The sequence below is a fragment of the Mustela nigripes genome, chromosome 3 (assembly GCF_022355385.1).
Source record: "Mustela nigripes isolate SB6536 chromosome 3, MUSNIG.SB6536, whole genome shotgun sequence".
NCBI classification, from domain to species: domain Eukaryota; kingdom Metazoa; phylum Chordata; class Mammalia; order Carnivora; family Mustelidae; genus Mustela; species Mustela nigripes.
The window spans coordinates 45,768,771-45,786,329 of NC_081559.1; the positions used below are offsets into that span (position 1 = coordinate 45,768,771).

General features: G+C 58.0%; 2 protein-coding genes across 28 annotated transcripts in view; both read right to left on the reverse strand.

Annotated features, from left to right (window-relative positions):
- Window positions 1–1,805: 1,805 nt before the first annotated feature.
- LOC132014455 (aquaporin-12-like) lies at window positions 1,806–7,957 on the reverse strand. The gene is made up of 3 exons (XM_059395484.1): window positions 7,351–7,957; window positions 5,333–5,449; window positions 1,806–2,008 (listed from the first exon to the last, which is right to left on the reverse strand). The coding sequence occupies exons 1-3, from the start codon at window positions 7,955–7,957 to the stop codon at window positions 1,806–1,808; spliced, it is 927 nt and encodes a 308-aa protein (XP_059251467.1).
- A 5,860-nt stretch (window positions 7,958–13,817) lies between these two features.
- Window positions 13,818–17,559, reverse strand: part of KIF1A (kinesin family member 1A) — a 91,178-nt gene continuing 87,436 nt past the window's right edge. For all 27 annotated transcript variants that reach the window (XM_059393865.1, XM_059393868.1, XM_059393867.1 and 24 more), the window contains one exon: window positions 13,818–17,292. In XM_059393865.1, the coding sequence (XP_059249848.1) occupies window positions 17,250–17,292 (43 nt within the window). In that variant the 3' untranslated portion in view covers window positions 13,818–17,249. The remainder of the gene's footprint in view (window positions 17,293–17,559) is intronic.

Sequence of the window (17,559 nt, forward strand, 5' to 3'; positions counted from 1 at the left end):
TCTCATCTAGTTGCATCAGCTCATGTCCTGGGCGCTGACCCTCGATGGGATGTGGGCGCCTGGCAGTGTTTCTGACTCAGCCAGAATGTCCGTGGTCTGTTCCCACCGAGCGAGATGCCGTGTTGGTCATACGTGCTGTCTGTGACTAAGACATGATCTGTCACCTCCTTTTTGGACAGGGAATGGATGTTTTCTTTTTCCAGATGCCTTTTAAGTGTCAGTGCAGATAACTATACGATTTCATTCCTCAGTCAATTAATAGGGTAAATTATATTAAAGAACGAACGGCCCAACATTGAACCACTCTTGCATCCTTCCTGTTAAACTTTTTCCCCCCCCCTGGTAATTTTTAAATTGTCAGTTCATCAAAGCTTTGTATTAAAAACTGTGTTCTTTTCCAGCAAATGCAGTGTTCCTTAAATTTAATGTATGCTTCCAAGCTTGTGGAGTTTACTTTACAATGCTTTCCAAAATAAAGATCCTGAACTCCAAGAATTCTAATAATTTGCTGATATACTTTATTGCAATGTCTGCATATTCACTTGTCTTGTACTAATTTACTGGTTGAATTTGCTGAGGGAGCACCAGAAGCTTCTGACCTGAAAGTATTTGTGCCGAGACTGCAAGGACATTCTATGGGGACAGAAGTGCCATTGGCCTCTGGTCTGGGGTACCCTGAGGAGCCTCTCCTCCTTCCTGGGGCTGCGACATTTGTTGTGGCTCCCCAGCCTCCTATCCCACACAGATCCCCTTGGAGGGGAGCTGGTTGGTCCGCATCCCTGCACCACCCCTGTGTGCTCATGGTCCTTCTTCTAGAAGACTCCATGCAGCCCCATTAAGCCCTGCAGAAGCTACACTGGGTTGGTGGTCAGGATCAGCCCGGGGGCCCTACTGACCCCTCCCAGGGTGGCCACTCAGAGGAGGGTCAGGGGAGCCTGGGGCCCAGACCGATGGGTGGGAGGGGAGAGGATTTAAAGGGGGTGAAGGGGCAGCCACAGGAAGTGGGGTGGGAGGTTCTTTCTCTCCCATCCCCTGGGAAACTAGTGCAGGAAGTCATGGCCTCCTCACGAGAGAAAAGCTCACCCAGGACCTCCCTGTTTTCTGTCTCTCGCCCTTTTTGGCCTGAGATGAGGGCGAAGCCTTGGGCTGGAGACCCTGCCAGCCTCACTTTCGGAATGGGGCTTCAGGAACCCCTAGCTGAGGAAGACATTCTCCTTTTGGGGTGGAAATTTCCAGGTTAGCTCTGGTCTTTGAGAGGAGATGGCTCTTCTCAGCCTAGCAAGGAGGCCCCGTCATGGGCAGGGCTCTGCCTGGCTTTGCAGAGCCACGGCCGAGCTGCTGCGAGGGTGGGGTGCTAGTGGGTGTCCAGCCCACTCCCCTGCAGCCTCAGCGGGAGGAGGCTGCTCCAGCCTCTCCCAGCAGTGGGATCTTGGGTGTGTCCAGGACAGCCAGCACCTTCTATGCGAATTCTCCCCTCGGGTCTTCTCAGGCCCCGGGGGACGCACCCCGGACCTCTTGCCCACCCTCCCAGCTTTTACCTTTGGTTCTAATTCTGAAAAAAAAAAAAAAAAAAAGAGGCAAGAGACACCCTGTGGGACACAGAGGTGACTCAGCCCAGGCTCCCTGTGGACTGGTCTCACCTCTGCTTGCCCTTCCAGAAGCCTCTGTCAGACTAGGGAGACAGTCAGGTTTCATGAATGGTTTATTGACAAATGGTTTCCAGGGAGATGGGGGGTGCGAGTCTGGACCCCCTCAGCTCAGAGGGGCCCCAGGGTCCCACCAGGGCCTCTGTCAACTATGCTGGTTCAACCAGAGCCTGGTAGCTGCCGCCCCGCCTCACGTGTGGTCTCCCGGCTTCTGCACCCCCCTGCAGGCATCGGGGTGTCTCTCTGCCCCGGGGCCAGCTTCCCTCTAGGAGTCCGGTACTTGTTCTTCTGACTATACAACAGGTTCCTCTGGAAAAGGCGAGGAAGGCGGCCATGGTGCAGTAGGACCGCCAGCACCATCCCTGCAAGAAACCGAGGGTCAGACCACTGGCCCAGGAGGCTCACTGGGGCCTCTCCGCCAGACTGTCCGTGTGACAGGGAATCCTACAGATCGGGACCTCGGCCAGCCTGCATGTCTCTGTCTGGGAGCTCTGGTCTGCTCTGGCTCTTCCCCAGCAGAGGGGGTGGCCCATAAGGAGCCCGTGTCCTTTCAGACCACCCTCTGGGGACCCGGGCCCAGCATTCCCTGCACCAACGTCCTGAGCCACATGCATGGCCTGCTTGACCTCCTTCCTCCCAGGACTGCCTCCTGAGAGTGACCTGTCATCCGTGGGGATGGCTGTTTTGAGGGTGTGGGCAAGATGGAGGTGAGGACCAAGGAGAGGAAAAGCAGGGGGGCTGAGGGCAGGAGCAGGGCCTAGCCCCTGGTCCCCAGGTTCTTCCCAGAACTTGCAGACAGAGAATCCTGGATTCCCGAATGGCCGCCCCGGTCACAGGCAAGGTGTTGGCCATGGCAGGAGAGGGGAGCACATTTGAAGTTTCATGTGAACCCATTAAGGACACAAACTGTAGTGTGTGGGCCCTGAGAAGGTCAGGGGTGGCCTGGCCAGGACCGGGCTCCATGGAGGCCCAGCCACCCTGGCTCCCAAGAATGGTCCCGGGCCCACACACGTCCATGCTTCACTCGCCGTGCCTCTCTTACCTTTAGTGGGACACTGGGGCCACCCCTGCTATGGAGGAGGAACAGCCCAGGGAGGTGAGTGACGAGCTCAGGGTCTCCTGGGCACACATGTCCATGGAGAGTCACAGCCCAGGAAGCCACCCCCACTTCCCATGCCTCATCACCGGTGGCCCAGCTTCTCCAAATGGACAGGGATTCAGTAAAGGGCACCAGCCCACCAGCGGGGAAAGACCAATGCCACAGGGGAGGTCGAAAAGCAAGGGGACAACAAACACGTAAGTGGGACCCAGGGAGCAGAATCCCCAGCCGGCAATGCAGAAGGCTGGAAGGCAACCCGCTTTGTTCCACAGAACCCCCAAGTTCCAGCAGGGCACAGCCCAGGTACCCTGGATGTGGACGCATCCCATGCTGACCTGCAGGGCATGCTGTACGGTGTGTGACAAGCTCAGTGGCCCGGAGCCCTGTTCCTATGGCAGTTCCCATCCCAACCCTGGAGGGAGGCAGAGAGAGGCTGTGGCCTTGGGGCAGCAGGAGCACCCCAGCATGGGAGTCCCCTCCCTGGACAGGACAAAGTGGGCATGAGTACGGAGGGTGCTGCCCTTCCAGCCTCCTCCCTGCTCCCCCCACGAGGTCTCCAGAGGAAACCCTCATGGCTTTGGACTTCACAGCAGCAGTTATGGAGTCTGAGGTTCTACTGGGTTAAATGGCATCCCCCCCCCGCCAAATTCATGTCCTTCCCCAAGCCTCCAAATGTGACCTTATTTAAAACAACATCTTGGGGTGCCTGCGTGGCTCAGTGGGTTAAAGCCTCTGGCTTCAGCTCAGGTAATTACCCCAGGGTTCTGGGATGGAGCCCCGCGTCAGGCTCTCTACTCGGCAGGGAGCCTGCTTCCCCCCCGCCTCTGCCTACTTGTGATCTCTCTCTCTCTCTCTCTCTCTGTCAAATAAATAAATAAATAAAATCTTAAGGAAAAAGAAGAAGAAGCATCTTTGTATCCTTAAGTGGTTGAACTGATGAGGTCACACTGGAGAAGCGTGGACTGAACCCCAGTGTGGTTGGCGTCCTACCACAAGGAGCCGCAGAGACAGACTCACAGCAGATGCCACGTGAGGACAGGCAGAGAGGGGAGAGATGCAGCCACAGGACAGGGGACTGATGGCCACTGCCAGAGACCCGGAGGTCAGGGAGGGGCCCTGTTAGCCCTTAGAGTGAGCAGGACCCCCACACCCGCATGTCTGAGTGCTCACCTGGACTGCGTGCCAAGTGCTTTGGGGCTACAGGCGCCAGGAAACAAATGCAGAGACCACAGGCCCCCACATGCAGGAGAGGGACCTCTACCCTGACTTTAATCCATGACCTGACACGCCATCAAGCTGGGTCAGAGAGACACGTATTTCCGACACTGAGGTCTCCAAGATTATAGCCAGGACCACTTCTCAGGGCCCCCGGAGCCGTGCTCCGCCAAGGAGGAGTCACCCGGGACCAGAAACGGAAAATGTCCCCCAAGAGGAAGCTGTCCAGGAGTTCCTGAGTTGTCTATGCCCCTCGGGCCATGCGGACCCTGCTGTCGAATTCGTGACTGAGCACGAGAGATGGGGACGTCCCTGACCGGGGGAACAAGCCTTGGGACCCCAGGAGGCCCCAGGCCCACAGAGCTGTGGGGGGCTGGGCTATGTGGGACTCTCAGACCCCAGCGTTCTCATCCAGTGTGCGCAGAGACCTTTGTGGCGCCCCCGCAGGGAGGGTGGAGAGCACATGCCTCCTACCTGCGATGTAGAGACACTGGGGCGAGTCAGGCCGCACTCAGGGACCTCTGGGGTGATGTGTGGCACAGGGGGAGACTGCTATGTCTCAGACCTCGCTCAAGTGGACCGTGAAGTTACCAATCGTAACCCCAGCCTTCTCATCACTCCAGGGACTGCTGACTGCCTGGGAGTCCCTGGGGAGGCTGGGGCTGTGCTCCCTCAGAGGAAAGTGGAGGAAACTTCCAGAGCTCCATGGACCCCAAAGACCCATCCACTAAGTGTGAAGAGTGAGCGGGGAGCCCAGGGGCTAAGACCAGGTGCTGGCAAACCCCAAGGCCAGGGTGGCCTGGACAGGCTCCTGTAGCTCCCGCCACGGGTGCCCCAGCTCAGGGTCTGTGAGACGCCCCCAGGCGCATCCATGAGGCTGCCCTCCCTGCCCCGCCCCCATCCTCCCTGGTCCCAGCCCCTCATGACCGCATCTAAACCAAGATGGGCCGGGGCGCCTGGGTGGCTCAGTGGGTTAAGCCGCTGCCTTCAGCTCAGGTCATGATCTCAGGGTCCTGGGATCGAGTCCCGCATCGGGCTCTCTGCTCAGCGGGGAGCCTGCTTCCCTCTCTCTCTGCCTGCCTCTCCGTCTACTTGTGATTTCTCTCTGTTAAATAAATAAATAAAATCTTAAAAAAAAAAAAAAAAAGTTAAACCAAGATGGGCCACTCGGCCCCATCCCTGATGTCCCTAACAGGAACTGAAAGGATCCCCCCATCTCCCTCACCTACATCAGGGACCCCAGAGCAGGCCATCCCTGAATCGACTCCCCACCCATGAGCTGGAACACAGGCATGTCCACCAGGAATGCTTCGAGTGTCTCCCAAGCCACCATCCACAGATGGCCTTGCCAACTGTCTGTAGTGACCCTTACCTGTCAGAGGACCCAGCCAGTACACCTGGGCATACTCCAGCAGGGTGGACCCTGAGCACTGGAAGGTGACTGAGGCAGCCAGGGCAGGGTTGAAGAAGGCAGACGTGAAAGGCCCTGCTGTGGAAGGAAACACAGACGTTCCTTGTGGACCCCTGTCGGCAGCCGCCTCTCCTTGGGATGGAGCCCTGTGCCAGGGGCCTGGAGCTCAGCCCATCCCGACCCTTGTGCTGATGGGGACACAGGTGGGAGGGCTGTCAGCCAAGGCCAGCTCCACAGGATCAGGGAGCAGCCAGGACAAGAGTCTTTCCACGAACGTCTACCACCCATCCCAACCACTCGCCCCTGATGAACTCTCCTCTCCACCACTTTCCCCACCACCCGCCTGTGGGAGGTTGTCCTTGAGAGAAAGGGGGACAGAGACAAAGATGGAGAGAGAGAGACAGAGATGGACAGATGGGGAGAGAGACAAGGGCAGAGACAGAGCAACAGCAGTGAAGGGCTGAGCCCAGAGAGGAAGCAAGAGAAGGGAGGAGGGATGGGGAGGACGCGGAGACATGGAAGAGCACGAGCATCCCTTCGCCCTGGACTGGGTAGACCACTGCCAAGGAGCAGCGGCCTTGAGTGGGCCGTGTAGGACCTAAAGCTGGTGGTGGAGACCAGGCTCTGGGAGTGGTGTCCTGGATGGCTGCAGGGCTGAATCAGGAGCTCCCTGTGTCTCCCCAGGGCTGGAGCCCAGGCAGTCTGGACACAGAGCCTTGCTGGCAAGTGTCTGCTCACCTGTGCCTCAGTTTCCTCACCTGTACGTGGGCTCTAGCAGTACCTTCCTGGACACACAGTGTCTGTCCTGTGCCAGAACGTGGACAGTGTCTCAGGAATTCAGCCCTCAGTGCTGGTTTCTTCCCTACTGGGCCTAGCCTGCCCCAAATGCACACGTGGGCTTCCAGTTGTAGCCCTGGGCCTGAGCAAGCATGAGGCACCCACTGAGTGACCTGTGGCACGTCCCACAGCACACCCTTCCCAGGGAGCCCACTCCCAGCCTCCTGTCCCTCCCAGCACACCAGTCCTCTGGGGTGGAGGAGGCATCCATGCCTGGAGAGCCCTCCTAGTGGAGCAGATCCCACAGACAGAAGAACTATGGTGGAGTCCCCTGGGGATTTAACAACAGCCCCAACCTGGCGCCTTAAGTTCTGGCCCAGCTCCATCCCCATGTCCAGGGATAGCTGCGACATCCAGCAGCCTGGACATCCTGCAGCTGAACTCAGCTCTCTGCTTCTCCAGCGAGGTGGGAAGGACAGGTGGTGTCCATGGCGGCTGAACGACCCCAGGAGAGCTTCGTCCAGAGGCCCAGGGCCCAGGCATAGGCATGGAGAATGGGAGGTGGGGGGGATGGGAAGAGGATGGGAGGAGGAGAGGAGGATGGGGGAGGATGGGGGGATGGGGGAGGATGGGGGGATGGGGGAGGATGGGGGAGGATGGGGAAGGATGGGAGGAGGATGGGAGGATGAGGGAGGATGGGGGGATGGGGGGATGGGAGGATGAGGGAGGATGGGAGGATGGAGGATGGGGGAGGATGGGAGGATGGGGGAGGATGGGAGGATGCTGCCCTCTCTAGAGACATTTGGAGCCACTTGGGAAGGGACGGAGAGGGTAGGAAGAAACAGCAGGACCTGGGACTCTTGGAAAGGACAGCAGAGGACTCCAGAGGTTCCAGACCAGAGGGTGGGCTGGGCCTTAAAGAAATGTCGTGGGCAACCCACCTGCCCCGGGACACGGACAGGAACATTTTGGACCATGGAGCAGCGCAGCTGGGAAGGAAGGCGCTGACCAGGGCTGAGGGTCCCACCCCAGTGCACTATGTCCAGTCCTACTGACCCCCATTCTGCCACGACCAAGTTCCCAGAAGAGGGCTGTCCACCATCCCCAGGGGCCAGCGGTCCCCCTCAGCGGCCACCTCTGTCCTGGGTGTCCAGACGATGCAAAGGCTCTGACATGTCCCAGGGAGCGCAGCCAGGTCTCACCTGTATAGGCCATGAAGGTGACCAGCAGGGCCGTGAGGGGCACCCTATAGACAGGCAGAGTGTTCCGGAAGCGGAGGAGGCTCAGGTGGAAGAAGAAGGCACAGGCGCCTTCCACCAGGGTGCCATGGGGCACGGACGTGCGCAGTGTTGAGCTGCAGTGTGCATCCATGAGGCTCTGGAGGACATGCAGGTCGCTGAGCTCCCAGGCCCAGTAGCGCCGGGTCAGCACGCGGGCCGCCTGCATGCCCAGCCCCTGGGCCGCCAGCGCCAGCAGCGTGCAGGGCACAGAGGCCTCGGCCAGGAGCAGTTCCTGCAGGGACACAGTGGGGTTGGCCGCTGCCCCATCGCAGGTTGCCCCATGCACCAGCAGGAGCAGGAAGAGCAGCGTCAGTAGCAGGTCGGGGCCGAAACCCCCCGCCCAGGGGCCCAGCTCCACCAACACCCGCATCTCCAGGCAGCAGGCCCCCAGCTGGGCGGCGCCCACCACCTCCCGGGCGAAGCTGGCGTAGGTGCCCTCCGAGAGCAGGGCCTTGGACAGCCTCCTGGCTGCCTGGCAGAGGGCGAAGGTGGCGAAGAAGAAGGAGAGGGACACGTTCAGACCGGCCATTGGCCTGGGGGCTCCTGAGGAGCAGGGCCCAGCAGGACGCCTGAGCTGACGTGTCAGGGCCCGGCCCAGCCCCAGCCCCAAGGACAGGGCAGCTGTGGGAGACGCCACCTGGGCGGACAGCCCTGCGAATGCCACACCTGTGCCCCTACCTCCCACCACACCTGCTGCCGGCCTGGGAGCCGAACCGGGAACTTCCACAGTGAATGCCCCGTGGCCAGGCGTCTTCCCTGGGGCAAGAGACATACCAGGTGCCTGTCCGCCCAGCTGCAGGGGCTGGACATGGGCCAGAGCTTCAAAGCCACCACTGGAGCTCCGTGACTCAGCCCCTGGGGCTCTTGGCTCCTGGGACGCAGCTGGGCAGCTCCTTGCACCTGTGCTCTGTCCCCCACACCCCCCCCCAACAGGTGAGGATCTCCGGCTCTGCTGTGCTGTGGGCAGCTGTCTGCTGGGCCGGGCCTTCCCATGTGAGGGAGGGAGGGAGCCCTGGGTGCTCCGGCCTGGCTGCTGGGGACGCCTCGGGGAGCTGAACCTGCAGAGGTGGCCCCACCACACCACACACGTTAATTTTTCTGACTGGCAGTAAAGACAAATAAAAATGCATCTCTAAGCAAGCCTGGCTGGTGAGCAGCTCAAGTGTCTCCTGATGGACGCACAAATGCATTGGCCTTGGAAAAAAGACCCGTACCCTGTTCCCTCCGTGAGCAGTGATTCCCTGTGCACAGACCTCCTGGGGACACCCTGTGGGGCATGGTTCTTGAGGGCAGAGATACTGTCAGAGACTGTCCCCAACACTGACCGGGCTTCAGAGACACAAACCTAGGGGTCCATGGTCTCAGGGCCTGGAGGTCTGTGGCACACCACAGTGACAGCAGTTTGCTCAGGGAAGAGCAGACATCAAGCAGCTACACTGGGTCCTCAAGGGCAGCCAAGCCCTGGTGGAGGGGTCATATGGGCCCAGGGAAATGGCTAAGGACAGCACAGAGGCCACTCCAGGAAGGGGTGTTGGGGGGAACTTGCAAGGGGAAGGGGCTGCCAGGCTGAGGAGGGCCTTGTGCCCTGAGCCCTGTCCCCCAGGAGAGGGAGGAGAGAGGGAAAGAGGCTGGGAGAGGTGTGGTACTGCTGGGTACAGCACCGCCAAGGGCCACAGGGGGCCAGCCTGAGGCGGTGGGTGCAGTGAGGTGCAGAGATCAGCTGTGGGGGACAGGTGCCTCATCCCTCTCCCCCGTGTCCCAATGCCTGAGGCCTGCAGTTGGCCGGGTAGAGCCATGGATGTGGGCTCTGAGCACAGTGGCTGGGCTCTGCACGGCAAAGACTCCACTGTCTAGACACCACCAGGGGTACAGGAGATACCTCTGCCCCTCCTACCCTCACCTGTGCCACCGGGAGGACCCCCACGGCCAGCAGCAGACCCTGACTTCTGCCCTGTACCCCTTCCCCATCTTATTGTGCCCCCTGCCCCTCAGGAGAAGGTGGGAGCACCTATCAAAATCCTCTGCCTTTCCTTCCAAGGAGTCAGCTGAACACAGCTGCTGGAGAAGGTGCAGAGTAGGACATCACCAAGAGGAGGGGTTCCTGAGAGTGCCTGACCCCTGAGAGGGCCCGACAGCTGGCGGACTGTGGCAAAAGTCCCGGCCATGCCCCAGTGGTCCTATCATCTGCAGCCTTGAAGGATGGCCCAGCAGGCCCCTGTGATACAAGCAGTGCTCCTGCTCTGGACCCCAGGCCACTGGGAGCAGGCTGGGCACGTTTACAAGGAAGCCTAAGGGGAGCTCCATCTTTTCCAGGAGAACCATCTTTCACCTCCCCTGTCCCTCTGCCTCCCTGATAGTCCCTTGGTTTGTACTGTTCCAGCCCCCAGGGCTCTCCCTCCACTTTGTGCAGGTGGGGGACTGAGGTGCAGGAGAGAGGGTCTGAAGCATGATCTCAAGGTCCAGAATGTTCCCAGAGGTGGGGAAGGTGTCTGAGGTACAAGGGCGAGTTTAACCCCAAGAGGAAATCCACCTGCTGCTCCTCCTGGAAGGCAGACAACCATCCAGACTCCAGCCCAGCGGCGGGGGCGGGGTATGGGGTGGGGGATATGGGGGGTGGGAGATCCATCCCATCCTTCTCCACAACCTTGGCCCCCTCAGAGGTAGGGGCAAGCCATGGAGACTTGGAGTCTGGAAGCAGAGAAGCGGGGGCTCCCTCAGAGAGCACACAGTCACCCCCTTCCTCTCCCCCGCAGGTGGGACCCAGCCCCGTGAGAACACAGGGATGTGGTTTCAGACACAACAACTGTGTCTCCGAGAACAGGCGAGCCTCCCAGCTAGAGTGCGGCAGTGCCTCATGCTGGGAGATCCAGGGAACTGATTTCATAATTCCACATACTTTGTAACTTTCAACGAAAACTTAGATAAAGCGGGCCCTAGGAGCCCCCTTCCATGCTGTGCAACAGAGGGACAGAGCCAGAAAACTGAGGCCATTGCGGAGAGGGACAGTCCATACCCAGGCCTCCTGCTGAGCCCACCGCCGGCCGGGGCGCCCTCTCCTTGGATGTCTATTGTCACCGCGTTCTCACAGGCCGTCGCATGCCATGGTCACGCTGCTGAGTCTGGCGGCCTCGTGTGGGCCTGTGGGCTGCGCTCGTTCCTTCTAACTGCTGGATGGGGATAACTTAGTTCCTTCTAACTGCTGCAGGGGATAACTTAGTTCCCCAAGGTGGCAGTGGCCCAGGAGCCTAGGGTGGGGGTGTTGGTAACGCACAGTATCTTCAGCATTTGGGCCGTGAAGCCTGAAGCACAGCTTCTGCCCACTGCTCATTTCTCCCTGTGGCCCCGACTGCATCTCCCCAACGGTGACTGAATATGGCCACATTCTGCTCCTCTGTATTTTATCTAACTTTTTCTGATTGAGTTCTAATGATTTTTCACATATTCTATATATACTCCTGATAAAGCCCCTTGTCCTGTAATTGTTTCACATGTATTTTCATCCAATTCCATTTTTTTTAAGATTTTATTTATTTGAGAGAGAGAGCAAGAGTGAGGGGGAGGGGGGGAAGGGGGAGGGGGGGCTGAGGGGGAGGGGCTAAGGGGGTGGTGGGAGGCAGGTTCTCCACCAAGCAGGGAGCCTGATGTGGGGTTTGATCCCAGGACACTGGGATCATGACCTGACCAAAGGCAGAGGCTTAACCCACTGAGACCCCAAGGCACCCCTGCTGTTTTGTTTTTTTAAATTTTGAATTCCAATTGTTCATTGCTGGTTAATAGGAAAGCAAGTGACTTTCATGTATTGTCTCTGAGTCCTGTGACCTTGCTAGGATCTCTGCTTAGTTCCAGGAGGTTTTGGGTCAATTCTTTAGGATTTTCTTCAGATGATCTTGTCATCTGCAACAAAAAACAGTTTTCTCTCTTCCTTCCCAATCTGCGTGCCCCTTCTTCTCTTATTTCACCTCGAATTTCTAGGACGGTGTCGAATAGGACTGGTGAGAGGACCTCCTTGCCCTGCTCAGTCAAAGGGGTGAAACCTCCAGTTTGTCACCAGTAAGTATGACGTCAGCTGTACGATTTTGACAGATGTTCTTTACCGAGTTGAGGAAGTTCCCCTCTATTTCTAGCCTGACCCCCGTCCCCTAAGACTTTGTCATGGAGAAAGCTCTGGGCATATTCTAAAAGGACTACACTGCTGTTCCTCCTGTTAGAGACATGAGGGGATTTTTCTTCTCTCTTCAGTGAGAACTTCGTGGGCTCCTTCTGATAAAAGCCATGGGAGTGTGAGGGCCCCCTAAGTCCGAGCCCCAGGAGTTCCTCACCTCCAGCTGAGCCACACTCAGCCTCCAGCAATGCGGAGTCAATGCTGCCATCCCGGTGTTCCCACACACCCCGGCCACGACGGCTTCTGCACCCACAAGCAGCTCTCAGATGGGGCTCTCTGAGCTCCTTGCTTTCGATTCTGGGTGACGTTCGGCCCAGTGACCTCAGTTCTCTGATGGGTGTGAGAAAACTTGCTTCTGGTTTTATTCAGCTTTTTCCGTTAGGATGAGGCATGGTGGCTGCTAAGATCTCTACAGTCTGAGTTGATGACTTAATGTTTTCGACATTTAGGAAAATCAATCTATAAGGAGCCTCTTGGATGTCTCTTCCTCAGATTTCTTTTACTCTTATCCTACAGTTTATTTGTTGAAGAACTGAGGTCATTTTCACATGAACTTGACCACGTTCTGGATGTTTTGAGGCAAATTTATGCTCAAAGACGGATCCGTCTTTGCCAATAATTTATTTAACACAGGCCCACCGTGGGAATTATAATTTAGAGTGATGGTAGTTTCCAAGCCAATAGCACACAGAATAATGTCTCCTGATGAACCAATAAGTAACATTATCCAGACACATTGATTGATCACACGGTTGTTCCAGGCAGAGGGAAGAGGACAGAACGAAAGTCCAACTGAGTTGAGAGCTACCTTCCCGCGGGTGGGTTCTCGGAAGATGTGGCTTAGCCAGCGAGGGCGGATGAAGCAGGCATGAAGCCCAGGTCCCCTGTGGCGAGCACACTGTAAGGGAATGTAGGTGTCAGGAGGGAAGGAAGGAAGAAGCTCCGTCTTGGGTGTTGCCACCACCGCCACCAGTTGCCTCACCGTGCAGGACTGTGCCCGGGTCTCGGGAGAGCACTTTAGATCAGCAAAGATGGCCTCACCAGACAGAAGGCTGGCGGCTGGTCCTCACAAGCTCCGATATTTGCAGTTTAAACACCCACCCACCCGCGATTGCCCCACTTCCCTGTGTGCCCACCCGCATTTGCAACTGAGCGTCCGCAACATGAACACCTTCACCCTGAGTCGCACGCAAGGGGCCCTGGGGTCCTCACAAATGCCCCCCACACCCTGGATCTTGGTTCTCGATCGCAGCCCCCTGGGGTCCTCCTCGGCTCATCCAGAAACCCGATCGACGTCAGCTGTTCTCGTTCATTTGCCCTGTACTGTGTGGTCCCATGATGAGGTAGACATTGTCCAAATACCTCGGATTTCCAGTCAGCAGTTCTTGGTGAAATACTTCTCTATCGAAACACCGCTGTTGTCTCTCCCAACTGAAGCAGGATGTTTGGTCCGTTTCCAGTTGGCATCGCTAAGGACCAATTTTCACAGAAGTCTCTTATCCGAGTATTTATGTTCTTCTTGTCCAACTGCTCTTTGTGCCCTTACTTTTCATTTCTTCTGATTGATCACGTACGTTTTTATCGTCTCATTGGTCTTTTCTACGACCTTATTGGCTAAAGGTGTAGTTAGCCATGGGCATTAAATTTTGGCAGCTGCTTGTTCTATATCCACAGAGAGAGTGATTTTTTGTTTGTTTAATGTGATTCATTAATGTGATTCATTAATTAAATTCATTTAATGTGACTCACCAGATTCATTTTTGAACCAACCTTGCCTTCCCAGGACAAACTCCGCTCGGTCATGACAGTATTTTCCTTTTTACACATCATTAGCTTCCCTTTGGTGAAAGATTTGAACTTATTTGTTTTCTATGAGGATGTAGCCTGAAGGTCTGTAGTTTCATCTCCTTGTAATACCTTCGTCTGGTTCAGGTATGGGGTAATGCTGACCACATGGAAAGCTTGGGGCTGCCCGCGCGCCCAAGGGTGCGTGAACAATGCGGGTGGGTGTGGCCAGTGACCAAGGAACACAGGTGGGCGCCTTCATGATAAACATCATCTTGTCCCTCACACCCCTTGGGCTCTCGGCACCCCCCCACACCCTGCCTCCCCACCGTGAGCAGTGGGTGCTGTCTCTGGTCAGTGCTGGACATCTGGCCCAGCGGCCATTTCCAGCCTCATCCAACAGACTTCACACACAAATAAAGCCACTGTGGAGGCCCGCAGGTCTGGTGTTGCATAAGGAGCCACATTTATTTCTTAATTGGACAGAATCTTAAGTGCACACACACAGTACAGGAGCCTAGAGCCTAACACTCAGGTTTAGGACGTCAGGGAACTAGAGTCATTACATCAGGATGGTGGTTACAGGGCAGGGGCCCAGGGTGTGCCACAACCACATATGTACAAGCTAGGGGAAGCTGAGGGGACGGCGAGCGGCAGGAAGCGCAGGCCCACAGGAAGCCACAGCCTCTGCTGATCCCAGGGATAAGAGGAGGGCGCCTTCTGGAGTCCTGAGCGGGAGAGAGCGGACAGAGGACCAGCAGCTTGACCCCGCTCACACCTGGACCGGCAGCATTCAGGAACTCTCCCCGAGTGTTCACCACACCTGCCCCTCAGGGAGGGCCCCTCCTTGCAGCCCCCCGGGGCCCGGGAGTATGTGTGTGTGTGTGTGTGTGTGCGATGGGTGAATGGGACACGGGCACCGAAGGAGTGATGACTTGGAAAGAACTCAGGAGCCTCTCAGCTCCCTCCCGGGGACTGGCCTGGACACAATGGAGCCCAGCACCCCCCCTTCCTGGGCTCACCCTCCCCTGGAGGAGGCAGAGAGCTTCTCTAGGGGAGGATGGCTGTCCCTCAAACCAAAATGAGTGGCATTAAGCAATAAAACAAAAAACCTCCCAGAGACTTGGCTTTCTGGATCTTTCCGTCTCTTCCCACTTAGTGGGAAATTGTCAGGTCTGACCTTCCTCTCTGCCCCCCACAATGGGCAGACCCTCAGGGGCCCCCAGATCAGCCCCCCGGGGTCACAGAGGTGAAGCCCACACCCCAGTTTGCTAAATGCTTGGCCCCCTAACATGACATGTGGGTAGCTTCTGGCAAGGGCAGACGTGAAGAGACCAGCTTTTCAGACTCCGATTTCTCTCCCCAGCACTCTGAGGGTCTGGCTGTGACAACAGGGCCAGGGCTTCCAGCAACTGCCAAGGGGCATCAGGCCAAAATTAAACAGTCCTTGAGGAACCTCCATGGCTGTGGAGGCTCCCGAATTTGGGGTGGTTCCCAGAAACCCTCGCGCAGGCCCCCTTCCTTCAGCCCGCCCCACGAGGCAGGTGCTCTGCAGGTTGGCTGGCCTCAGACACCTGCGTCCTGGGTACGAGTGCCTCAGACCATCCAAGGCCACGGCTGCAGGCTGGCTGACCTGAGTGGGCTGTGGCCAGGGCGGGGCACCTCCGGGCTCCCTGCAGGCACGTGGGGCTCCTGGGAACCAGCTCACCTTAGCACAGCCCCTGCCCTCTGTGGTCCTCCTCCCTGCCCTCCAGGCCCTCGTAAAAGCCAGAAAAAGTGCTGCTCTGGACTAAGCCGCACCCCTGCTCTCTGCGTCTCGGCCTGGGAACATCTGGTTTCTGGATGACGTGTGATTTCAGTCTGGATGGGAGCACTCATCCAGTGCCTCCAAGGAAGGCTACGGAGCCCTGTGCCTTGCAGATGTGGCCTTCCAGGACACGCATCCTAGTGAAGTAGCTACTACTCCAGGGGTGCCTCCCAAGCACTGGTGGTGGGGGCGGGGAGCAGAGAGCAAAAGGGGCCACTGAGGCACTGCCTGCAGCTGGGGGTTTAGAAGGCACGCTGGCCTCTCTGCTTCTGGCTGGGCTGGGGCGGCTGGTGGGCCACACCCCACTGCCAGTGGCCGCTCAGGTCAGGTGCCCACCAGCCTAGTCCCACATCCGAGGTGGCACTGAAGGGGCCTGAATAACTTTCCCCAAGGAGCGCCCCCAACTAGAACCTTCTCATCCGGTGTGGGAGCTGACCCCACACATCCCTGGAGGAATGCAGCTATACACCCTCCCAGCCTCGGTGCACAGAATGCAGATAGGGTCCACATGTCACGTGGGTGTCTATCGGGGACAGCCCAGGCTGGATGGGGCGGGCTTTGGAACCTCTGACCAGGTGTGACATGGTAATCCAAACTGGGTGAAGAGGTGAGGGGTCTGTGAGCCACGCCCCGCAGGGCCTGTAAAGACAGCAGAGAACAGTGTGGACAGACCGGCTGGCCGCGAACTTGGTCCTGGAACCCCTTGAACTCTGAATGAAACCTGCTCTCAGGGGGCCATGGCAGGGACAGGGGTTTTGTGGTTTGGTTGCTGTTTTTCCTTGAGTTGGAAGGAGGCCATCTGAGTGTGGGAACAGGTCATTGAAGACCCCCGGGCCCCGCAGTCTCTTTGATGTGTTTCTGGTCTGGGTGTGATGCCTGACCAGACTCTCAGCCTGGGGCCGACCCTTGCCCTGTGGGGGCTGGGCCTTGGGTGTGGCATCTGCACAGAGAAGGAAGTAGATCTTGGAACAAGAACTCCCAACAGCACGAGGACAGCCCCTGGGTGCAGGACAGGAGCACCTCCCTGAGGACAGTGGCCGGCCGGCTGCCCTCACCTGACCCCGGGACTCTCAGAAACTCTTCTCTTGGGGTAAAGGGGGAGGTCACACACTTTCTTCCCAGGAACGACCTGGAGCTCACCCCATTTCTCACCGCAGCTGCAGAAGCAGCACCTGAAGCCCCTGGCTGCCCGACCACCTTGAACCCCAGCCACCTGCACGTCGGCGGCCAGGACACACGACGCCAGCTGCAGTCCCGGATGGGAGAGCCCCACAGCCCAGGGGCCCGTCTGCCCGGTCTCCCTCTGCTCCACATGCTCCCAGGGAAAAGCTGCATCTCCAAGGCTGTTGTCCGGGTGATAGGATGCCACTTCCTGCTGGAGGACTGCACGCCCCGCTCCGCGCAGCTCAGGATCCAGGCACCAGGTCCCCTGACACTCACACTCCCCCTACCCGGGATGAAGGCCTTCCCCCCCCATGTGGCTGGGGAGAAGCCCCCGCTCGGGCCTGGCCAGGCGTGCCCCATGGTGCCAACCAGGAGGCGCCTGGCCTGTGCGGATACCTGTTCACCATGGCTTTCCCTATGAGCCCTGGGGGATGTGAGTGGGAGCAAGCGGGGGACAGGGTCCATCTGAATCCTACAGATCTATGTGAAGGCATTAGAAATAAATACTTATAAATAGAACACAGTCTTATAGTTAATTTCTGAGTGGACCGTTTCAATGTCACTAACTAATGTATATTAATTATAAGTCTGTCTATGCTTAAAAAAATATTAGAACGGCAGCGATGCCCCTGTGGCTTGTGCCCTCTGCCTTTCCAGCACCTCCCAGCTCTTCCCACCCAGGGCACGCTCGGAAAGACCAAAGAACAAACATGGCCTCTGCTGGGAGCAGGACAGGTCGTATGGTGCAGGTCCCCGGGCCAGAGGTGGCGCTCACGGGGCCCGACGCGGTCCCCAAGAGGGGACTCGCTGGCTGGCTGGTAGGGGCAGGCTGGGCGCGGTGACATGACGGGTGGTGATGAGGGCTTGGGGGGCCGGCCTGTGGCTGTCCGAGAGGGCTCCGGCTCACACCCTCATCTGGGCAGACCGCCTTCTGGAGAGCTTGGACCTGCGGGAGGGTCGGGAGACATGCCACGGTCGGGATGCCAGCTTCCACATGGCTGACATCCCCTCTGCTTCCCCTCACCCGGAGACCAGCTCCTGTCCCTGGGACTCAGCGCCCCCGCCTTCTGGAAGGCCTGGGTGTAGGGGAGTGGGGCTCACCTGAGCCCGTGTGTCATGTTTCCAGCCACAGAAGGACGGCCCCCTAGTACAACACTTAACCAGCAGCAACAGCCAAACAAGCTTTAAAGTCTTCAAAACCTGCTCCCTCAGG

Bases quoted from the DNA above. Each gene is read 5' to 3' on its own strand.
- LOC132014455 (XM_059395484.1), bottom strand. From the start codon at position 7,957: ATGGCCGGTCTGAACGTGTCCCTCTCCTTCTTCTTCGCCACCTTCGCC. The intron at 5,450-7,350 runs GTGAGACCTGGC...TTCCTTCCACAG, and splicing joins CACCTTCATGGCCTATACAG to CAGGGCCTTTCACGTCTGCC. The intron at 2,009-5,332 runs GTAAGGGTCACT...GGTTTCTTGCAG, and splicing joins CTGGCTGGGTCCTCTGACAG to GGATGGTGCTGGCGGTCCTA.